Source organism: Chrysemys picta, chromosome 13 (assembly GCF_011386835.1).
Source record: "Chrysemys picta bellii isolate R12L10 chromosome 13, ASM1138683v2, whole genome shotgun sequence".
NCBI lineage: Eukaryota > Metazoa > Chordata > Testudines > Emydidae > Chrysemys > Chrysemys picta.
In genome coordinates, this window is record NC_088803.1 from 10,844,996 (window position 1) to 10,854,663 (window position 9,668).

A 9,668-nucleotide genomic window follows, 5' to 3' on the forward strand; every position below is an offset into this window, starting at 1 on the left:
GGACACTTGTTTGAATGACCAATGGCAATTAAGGGGAAAAAATCTATTTAAAAAAATAATAAAAAAATAGTCTTGTTTGAACAATTTGCTCTCCCTTTTCCAGTACTGGTCTCTCGATCCAGGGCTGGGGGAAGATAATGGGGCAGTGGGCAGGATTCAGGGAACCTGGGTTGAGCCATAAACAAAATTAGAGCTAAATAAGACCATCTATGCCTGGAACCTCAGAGGGGTTTGGATGCCTAACACCCATTGAAATCACCAGGAGCCTAAATGCCTTTGTGGATCTGGGCCTGTAGCTCTTCCTGTGAGCAGATCTCAAAGCGCTTTACAAAGGCGGTTGGGATCATTAGCCCCAGATGGGGAAACTGAGGCATGGAGAGAGGCCATGACTTGTCCAAGGTCACCCAGCAGCAGAGCTGGGAACAGAACAGAACCCAGGTATCCTGAAGCGGAGGCCTGTGGTCTTGCTACTACACCACACTGCTTTGCCACAGCTCACAGCAACTCAGTCAGGCACTCCCAGGGCCTGCGGCCCTGCAGTCCCTCCATCGCAGAGCTTGTTAATTTCACTTCCTGTCTTGTATCCCCCAGAATCAGTACAGATCTGATACAAACATCTCCAGCACTGAGTTCCCTCCTGACCCTTGTCATATGGGGCAGTCACTGGGTCCTCCAGGGCAGGGAAGGTCTCTGGTTGCAGGGGGTGGGCCTGTAGCAACTATAGGGCTGGAATTACACCCAGACCCACCCTGACACCCAAATCCAATAGTTGTGGAGCAGATACAGATCCAATCGATCTGTGTGACTCCACACTCCCCTCCATCTGGCTCTCTCTGTCTGGTAACAGGGCAGTGCTGGCCAGCTCTCCCCAGTAGCGAGATGCCATGTTGCTGATCCCTGTCTGGCCAGATTTGTCTGAGCCAGAGGCATCAGAGAGATTCCCAGAGCTGCCCTTGGATGCCCTGGGTCCCTCCACTCCGACCTGCTGCAATAACATTCCTTCAATAGACTCCTCCATTCCAAGTCCAAAAGGGATCACGGTGCTCCTCCCGTCTGACCCCTGCGTAGCCCCGGCCCTAGCACGAATCCCGGCTCGAACTAGAGCAGAGCTGTTAGAGAAACGTCCCGGCTTGAGTCACATGTCGTCAGGGATGGAGAATTCAGCCCAGCCCTTGGCAGCAGCGTCTCCGAGCCTGATCCAGACCCAGCCAACGGAGAGATTTGAATGACCAATTCCCAGGCAAACTCATTCAGATTCCTGAGGCTAGAAGCTCTGGCCCATGCAGTACGGGAGGGCAGAGGAGATGGTCTGATGCTTCCCTCTGACAGTCACCTCTCCGGCTCTAGGAACAGCTCAGGATTGACATGATAGAAACCTTTTGACCCTCACAGTGTTTCCTTCTCTGTCTTCAGGGCAATTCCTGTTAAACAGAGTCTGTCTCTGGCCGTGTAACAAATACCGTGGGGTTCTCCCACCGCTTGGGAGGGGAGACCCCAACCGCTGACAGTTACACTGCGAGTTATTGCACTGCTATGCCCCATTAACCCCAGATGGGAGCTGACCCCATTGACCACAATGGAGCTATGTCCCATTGACACCAGCTGGGGTCTGGCCTCACCGATTCCAGTTCAGGATCTGGCCCATTGATTCCTAGACCTGTGCACATCTGGGGCTCTGCACCCTGTGGTGGCTGTGCACAACTGCAGCCCAGCACTTGCCTTTGTTGCCATGCTTCCCCCTGCTGGGGGCTCTGCCTCCCTCTCTGAGGCTACCACCATCGGCCTGTGCATCTCCGCACTGACACATTATTTCCTCTCCACCCCGACAGGATCTCAGCTGCACCCTGGCTTTTCAGATGTGTGCCAGCTCCCAGGGGTCCCACTCTGCCTACGGGAGGTCGGGGGGGGGGGGGCATGTGGCCTCACAACCTCTGAGACTGAGCCCCTGGACTCCAGCCCCCCTGTTGCACCCCGTGAGCTCTGCCCGGTGATGCCAACTGAGAGACTCCTTCTCAGAGATGTCTACACTCTCCTGGGACCCCTGCACCTCAGCCGGGATTGGCAGTGACACCCAGCTGCCTTTTCCAAAGCGAACAGGGTTTACTGGTTACCTGGACTGAACACAGACTGGGAACGTCCTCAGCTTAGCCCAGAGAAGCCCAGGTTTAGACATGTCCATCTGGCCCGGCTGGGTGCACCCCATTTCTGCTCCTTGTCCTTGTCCTTGTTTCTGTACCTGTCCCAGGGGAGAGGCCCTGTAAAGGCCGGCTCTCACCCCAGACTCCTGTTATCTCCAGGCCATTGTCCTCCTGCCGGTGATTCCCATGGTGAGTGTGTGGAGTTCCCATCTGCTTTCTGACTCTTCCAATGGTCTGGGTCAGGTTCAGCCAGTTAATGACCCATTCATGCCACTCTCATATGGTGACATGTCCCAGCACCTCCTGTCTCCTGCTGTATCCCAAAAGCAGCTTTTTAATCCTTTAACCTCCTAATGCAAAGCACAGAGGGGAAACTGAGGCACACCAGGCCACATAAAACATGACCGAAATTCCCACATTCATCACACCTGGCCCCCAGCTTGCCCTGCGGTTCATGTGGCTGAGGCCAAGTCAGTGCTGCCCTTTATGAACCTTTATGTGTGGGGGAAGGGGAGCAGATACGCAGGGAGATAAAATTGGGTCCTGCCTTTTTAAATTGGTGTCAGGCAGGAGAGGCAGTGTGGATGGTGTAATTTAAAGGTTGTACAGAGACTGGGACCCAGGTGTCTGGGATGGCAATGCAGGAGCTCATCTCTAGGGGGCCCCAGAGTGCCCATCCCTAGTGGCTGAGACTGGGACATAGGATAGGACCCAGGCATTGGTGGCCGTGCAGGGTGCTTGCCTCCAGGGGGTCCCACAGCTCCTAAGAGGAGAGAGCAGGCTGGGAACGAGACCCAGGTGTCCAGGATGGTAATGCAGGACGCTCAGCCCTAGGGGGCACCACAATACAGAAAGACAAATCTCCCCAAAAAAGTCTCACACAGGATTTTATTACATGGGGTGAGTATGAAGCTGGGTTTTATTCAAGCACCCATTGGGCTCACCACCACCGCTCTGGGGAGGGACTCCTGCCACAAACACAAACCCAACTCTGCCCCCTTCAGTGTAGGGGCCCCGGCCTTTCAACATGGGGCCCATGGCTGCTGAGACCCGTCATTGTTCTCTCGATCCAGGGGACGTATGCGGAGACCCTGGTGAACACCCTCGGGGGAGACCTGTTCTTCTTGCCGAAGGAGACGATGCCCTGGGCCGTCCCGTTACACACCAGGGGGCCCCCAGAGTCGCCCTGAGAAATCAAAGGAGGTAGAGGGTGAATAGAGGCTCATAGCACAGCATCCACCTGTCCTTTTTGAGCTGTTCATAGCGCAGTCCCTAGATAGATAGATAGATAGATAGATAGATAGATAGATAGATAGATAGATAGATAGATAGATAGATAGATAGATAGGGTGTATGGGGATAGATACAAACTTTTTGGCCTAAGGGCCACATCGGGTTTGGTAAATTGTATGGCGGGCCGGTTAGGGGAGGGGGTCATGGCCTGGCCCCCACCTCCTATCTGCCCCCCAGGACTCCTGCCCAATCCAACCCCCCCTGTTCCCTGATGGCCCCCCGGGAGCCTTGCCCCATCCACACACCCCTGCTCCCTGTCCCCTGACCGCCCCCAGACTCCCACTGCCCCATCCAACCCCTCCTCATTCCTGACGGCCCCACCCCCGGGACCTCTGCCACATCCAACCACCCCTTCTCCCTGTCCTCTGACTGCTCCTGGAACCCTTGCCCCTGACTGCCCCCCACCACCCAATCCAACCCCGCCTCCTTCCTGACTGCCCCCCGGGACCCTTGCCCCCATTCAACCCCCTATTCCCCCCCAACCATCCCGACCACTATCCACACCCCCACTCCCTGACCACTACCCCGAACTCCCCTGCCCTCTACCCAACCCCCCTGCTCCCTGCCCCCTTACCGCACTGCCTGGAGCACCGGTAGCTGGCGGTGCTACAGCCATGCCACCCAGCTGGAGCCGGGCCATGCCGCCACCGCCACCACTAGGCACAGAGCACCGGGTCAGGCCGGGCTCTGCAGCTGCACTGCCCCAGGAGCTCACAGCCCCGCCGCCCAGAGCATTGCGCCGGCAGTGGAGTGAGCGAGCTGAGGCTGCGGGGGAGGGGAGACAGCGGAGGAGGGGCCGGGGGCTAGCCACCCGAGCCAGGAACTTGGGGGCCGGGCAGGACGGTCCCACGAGCTGGATGTGGCCCGCAGGGTGTAGTTTGCCCACCTCTGGGATAGATGGGGTGTATGGGATAGATGGATAGATGGGTGTGTATAGGTGGGGTGTATGGGGATAGATGGGTGTGTATAGATGGGGTGTACAGATATAGATGGGGGTGTATAGATGGGATGTGGGGACAGATAGACAGATCCCAGTCTCGGTGTTGCCCGTTGAATGTCTCCCTAACTGATCCCCTAACTCCCTTGGCTCATGGGGAAGCTCCCAGCCCGGCAGCCCCCCAGGGACTGGGTGTTTACCGAGAACGAGGCCTTGTCCTCGGCAGGGTCCCCCACACACATCAACCTCGAGGGCTTGTAGTAGCGTTGGAGCAGCCCGTCCTCTTGGCAGGTCTCGTCTGACATCACGTCCAGCTCCACCTCATGGAGGATACTGGTGGTTGCTTTGAGGCTGGTCCTGCCCCATCCTGCCACGCTACACACGGCGCCTGACTCCACGGCTTGGCCAGCTTGGGGCAGCGGAATGGTGCCCACGGCATCAGTCAGCTCCGCCGGCTCCACCAGCTGCAATGGGGAGAGAGCAGAGGGGTCAGCCCCGCACCGAGATGCGGGTGGGGCCAGGGTGGGGGTTGAGGGGGCAGGTACCTGCAGCAGCATCAGGTCATTCTCAAAGCTCATCTTGTTGTATCCAGGGTGGGGGATCTTGTGCTTCACAGAGACTCGTTGTTGGGTCTCCTCATCCCGACGGATGTTGTGGGCTCCAAGGAACACGGTGATGTCCCTAGAAGCCAGATGGAGACCGGGTTGGAACTGGAGCGGGGCTGAGAGATGTCAGCTGGGCCCTTGGAGGCAGTTCTCACCCCTGTGTAGTGCTAGAGGGCGCCATGCTGCAGTGACGGGGCTGGAAAGCTCAATAGGGGGCAACATGGTACAGGGAGTGGGGTGAGGGAGTTGGTAGGGGGTTCTGGGCTGTGAGGAGCAGGGCTGGAGGGCTCGCTGGAGGCAACATGCTGCAGGGAGCAGGGCGGGGGGGTTGGTAGGTGGCTCCCCCCGGAATGATTGTTTCTCTTACTCTTCAATCACTGATCTCAGTTGGGGTCTGGTATCTAATGAATTAAATGAGTCATAACGTGTTAGATTATGAATATGAAAGTTCCAGGTGCAGCAGCATGATGCAATTGTTCAGGGTCTCTTTGTTTTATTGCGCATGGCGGGATCTGGCATCGCACGGGGATTTTCTGTCACCCCCATTCCTGTTTTCTAATAATATGAGCTCCCTGAAACACAGTGGTCTTGCTCTAAAGCCAAGTGGAATATAAGGGGTGTTAGGGGCAGGAGCGTAGGTGCAGTGGGGGACGGGCATATGTGGGTCTGACTCATAAATACTGATCTTGTGGGGACAGGGCAGATTTCAGTCTCAGGCAGAGATCTCGTCCTCAGCTTCCAGCCTGATATAATATATAGACCACTTCATACATTGGCTGCCTGCAGGTAAACCTCCTATCCCCCCGCTGCAGCACAAACACCTGCCCAGTGGTGTTGGGGTCTCAGCCTGTGTCTCCCGAGCCCCGTGTGCTGTTCCCATGAGCTGCTTCACTTCCCATTGTCCTCCCAGCCCCTGGGTGTCAGCTCCCCTGCACCCCGGTGACCCCTCCTCAGCTAGATGCAAACAGGGATCTATGCCCAGGTCTCCCAGCCCACATCCCTGCAGAGCTGTCCTGGGGTTGTGAGACCCTCCCTGCCCCGATCTAGGCAATGGAGCCAGACCCCAGCAGGAGTCAATGGCTGTAGCTCCAGTGTTGGATCTGGACCATGCTTTGCAGTTGCCTGCCCCGACATCCCCAGCATGGCGGCACTTACTCTCCATTGCAGTGAGCGGCCGTCAGCACGAAGTTCTTCACCACCAGGAACCCTCCACAGTGAGACCTCCTGTTTCTGCATCGTATATTCAGAAAAGCCATGTAGGGTCTGGAGTGGGGCTGGGTTTCCCGGCCCCTGATCATCTCACCTGGGGGGGAAAGGGACAGATTCATACAAAAAGCCGCATTGTCTCCCTGGGCCGGGCTGGGACTGAGCTCCTCATCCCGAAGGGGAGTCCCCACAGCCTCATCCCACCCCTGTGACGCTCTCCGTGGGGGATCCCTGTGCCTGGATCCCTTCCCCCTGCTCAGCTCTGCCCCAGACTGGACACCCCATGGGGCCGGAGGGTAAATCTAAAGCTCTGACCTCGCTGTGTGGACAATCAGTGCCAAAGGCACCAGGAGTGGGTCAGTAATCGCACTGCTCTGAGTTAACGGCTTTGGGGGCCATCACCCCAGATTTGGCCAGGCAGCCCCCAGAAGGGCACAGACAGGTCCCTAGTGGATGCTTCTCCTTCTCCATTAGACCCCAGTGTCTGGCCAGGGCTGCTCCAAGACTGACATGCCAAACATTTGGTCCAATGGAAAACTGTGGGTTTTACTAAGGGTATTTTTTTTCTCACAAAGCCTCGCTTGAACCTGTCTGAATTATTGTGGTGAAACTGATTCTTTCCCCCCGGTTTTTGGTAATATTTTGGTGAACGTTTTCAATTCTTGCTCACTGTAAAAGAAACACTTTTGGGTTTTTTCTCATGGAAAAATAATCAACTTTTTGTGATCAGCTCCAAACAAGTCTCCACCTAGGTGGGCGAATGTGTGGGGAAATCCCACCTTTAACAAATTGCTGTTTCAATATAGCCTTAAAGTTATGAACACCAGAGTTAGGAACTGACCAGGAACTGAGATCAGCCCCCCCACACACACACACATTGTGCTGGGCGCTGCCCAGACCCCAATTGATCACCCACACACCTAATTTGGAACCAGACATACCTGATCAGGCAGCAGGAGAGAGAAAAGAAAAAACACAATTAAAAAAAACCCTAGCAAATCCAGTAAAGTATTGTGTTAAATGTAAATTACTAAAAAAAATAAAGGGAAAGTTTAATTTATTTATTTATTTTTTTGGCAAGGTAAGGAAACTGTTTCTGTGTTTATTACATTTGAATTAGGATGGTTAAAAGCAGCATTTTTATTTTGCACAGTAAAGTTTCAAAACTGTATGAAATCATGAAGTCACTGTTCAGTTGTAAACTTTTGAAGAACCAGAACGTTTTGTTCAGAGTTATGAACCACCTCCACTCCTGAGACGAGACCAAGACAAGGGCCCCCATTGTGCCAGGCCCTGCACTGACCCACAATCCCTACCTCACAGAGGTTCAAACAGACACGGGAAGAAACATTTTTCTCATTGTAAAGATGGGGAAATGGAGACCCAAGGAGATTGTTCCTAAACCTGCCTAGTTCCCATCAGCACTCCATGAAAATCCCAGGGACCGGCCCAAGGTCCCCACAGGGAGTCTGGGCTGAGCTGGGAACTGGTCTCAAATTTCTTGGGTCCCAGCCCTGTGCCTTCGCCCTGCAATCAGCTCCCCTGTCTGGGGCACAGCTTGGCAGTGGGCTCCCAAAGGAGCCTGTGGGGGCTGGGCCACCCAACCGCTCGGCTGCTCTGAGAAGCCCAACCTCACTCAGGAGAGGCTGCACGTTTTGCTACACCCCTTTGACCCCAGGAGGATCAGGGGGAGACCCTCACTGCTCCCCACAGCTCCCTTTGCCTGGCAAGGGCCCCGCTTCCCACAGAACCCAACCCCCCTCCCCGCCAAAAGAAAAAAACAACAACTCACCAGCCTCAGCCCTGGGGGACAGGAGGAAGGCCATGAGTAGCAGGACCAAGATCAAAATCTGCATCATCAGAGCCATCCAGGCTCTTCCTCAGCCCTGGAGTTATATGGGCCAGATGCGGGAGTGGGGCAGGGCCTGGGAAACACAGGGGCACAGACGCTCCTGCTCAGAAACCCCACCCCGGATGGGCCAGGAGCAGAGGGGAAGCTTCAGGTCACAGCTACACCCACATTGGGGTCGGGGTGGGGGTGTTCTTCTTTTCTCGGGTGTGCACCAGGCCTTGCTGAGGATGTGGCTAACACTTCTCAGCCCTACTACAGGTGTAAGAAACACCCCTGAGCTTTTCTGCACCGAGATACCCAGACCCATTGATTTCAGGGCCAAAGGGGACCATGGTGACCTTCCAGCTTGACCCCTTTGGCACCCCAGAGCCAGAACCCATCCAGTGATGTCTGCCTCCACCACAGCCCCAGGTCAGTTGCTCCCCTAACTCATTGTTCCCCATTTCCACCATAACACATTGCTCTTATTTGCGTTAGAGTGGCACCATGACGGAGATCCAGGTCCCACAATCGTGCTGGGTGATGCACTGATCCACAATCTGTTCCCCAGAGAGCGTCCAGTTCAAACAGACACAGGCAGAATCATTCTTCTTATTGTACAGTTGGGGAAACTCAGGACTAGGGAGATTGTTCCTAAACCTGCCTAGGGGATTTGGTTGCTCAGTTCCCATCAGCACTGCATGGAAATAACAGCCCCAGGGACTGGCCCAAGGTCTCTGCAAGGAACCTGGACTATTCTGGGAACTGGTCCCATATTTCTTGAATCTCAACCCTGTGTCTTAGCCCTGCTGCCAGCTTCATTAAGTGGGGCATGCATTGGCAGTGGGGTCCCACAGGAGCCTCCATCAATGGGGGTGGGGAATGAGACATGGGATCTTTCCTCTCAAGGGCAACTGGGTGCTGCTGCCACTGATTCAAGGGATTATTTTTGCCCTTCTCCACCTCTTCCTTACATGGGCTGTGAGTGACACTGATCAGCATCGGTGCCAGGTGAGACAACACACTCCGATCCCCTACGATAGTCTGCACCCCTGTGTTCAACCCTTTGCAGGATGGCGATAAATTTCATACAGAGTATGCCTTAGGAGGTCTCTCACCACCTGTTTCTCCAGCCTAACTGGCTGGATTGCTTTCAGTCAGGATCCCTCCCCCAGTCCAATGCTGCTTCCTTTGTATTTCCAGTGTTGTGAATGCCATAGGTAGAGAGAAAGGGAGAGATCATTTGGGGTGTCTGCTCCCCCATCTTGTAGTTCTTTTTCTTTTTTGAGAATCATCTCCAGCTGAAGTTTAGGAGGCAGAATGTCTGTGTGGATAGGCACCCCAAGCTGTTTCATTGTCAAGATGTAGATTTTATGCGCACACCCTCTTTCTCACCCACTTAGCCAGGTTATGGTCCATTTGATTTTGTTGATACCTGGTTGAGACATCAGATAGCCTTTTGTCTCTAGGGAACTGTTTTTTGGCTGCTCTCCAGACTTGGAACATGTCTTAGTAACACCATGTAATAGAATCTTATAACTTTACATGCCACACAAATTTTACCAGGTGTGACGGACTCAGACCAGAAAGATATAAAAGAGTAATCCCGCTGGGATCCTGGAGGTGGGTGGGCAGAAGCGGGCGGACCTCCCCCAGCC

General features: G+C 54.7%; 1 protein-coding gene across 2 annotated transcripts; it reads right to left on the bottom strand.

Moving 5' to 3' along the window:
* Nucleotides 1-3,009: 3,009 nt before the first annotated feature.
* On the bottom strand, nt 3,010-8,107 carry LOC101947007 (mast cell protease 1A-like). Of its 2 annotated transcripts, XM_008177246.4 has the most exons (5): nt 7,972-8,107; nt 6,129-6,276; nt 4,914-5,049; nt 4,569-4,832; nt 3,010-3,324 (listed from the first exon to the last, which is right to left on the bottom strand). In XM_008177246.4, the coding sequence occupies exons 1-5, from the start codon at nt 8,045-8,047 to the stop codon at nt 3,139-3,141; spliced, it is 810 nt and encodes a 269-aa protein (XP_008175468.3). In that variant the 5' UTR covers nt 8,048-8,107; the 3' UTR covers nt 3,010-3,138. The 2 variants fall into 2 exon arrangements, with proteins under 2 accessions (XP_008175468.3, XP_065422817.1); XM_065566745.1 differs by having other exon boundaries at nt 4,569-5,049.
* Between the last annotated feature and the right edge of the window lie 1,561 nt (nt 8,108-9,668).

What these genes read in the sequence shown, in the direction of transcription:
- LOC101947007 (XM_065566745.1), bottom strand. Translation starts at nt 8,047, where the DNA reads ATGGCTCTGATGATGCAGATTTTGATCTTGGTCCTGCTACTCATGGCC. An exon ending in GTCCCCCAGGGCTGAGGCTG is followed by an intron (nt 6,277 to 7,971) that starts GTGAGTTGTTGT and finishes TTTCCCCCCCAG; the next exon opens with GTGAGATGATCAGGGGCCGG. An exon ending in AGGACAAGGCCTCGTTCTCG is followed by an intron (nt 3,325 to 4,568) that starts GTAAACACCCAG and finishes TTGATTTCTCAG; the next exon opens with GGCGACTCTGGGGGCCCCCT.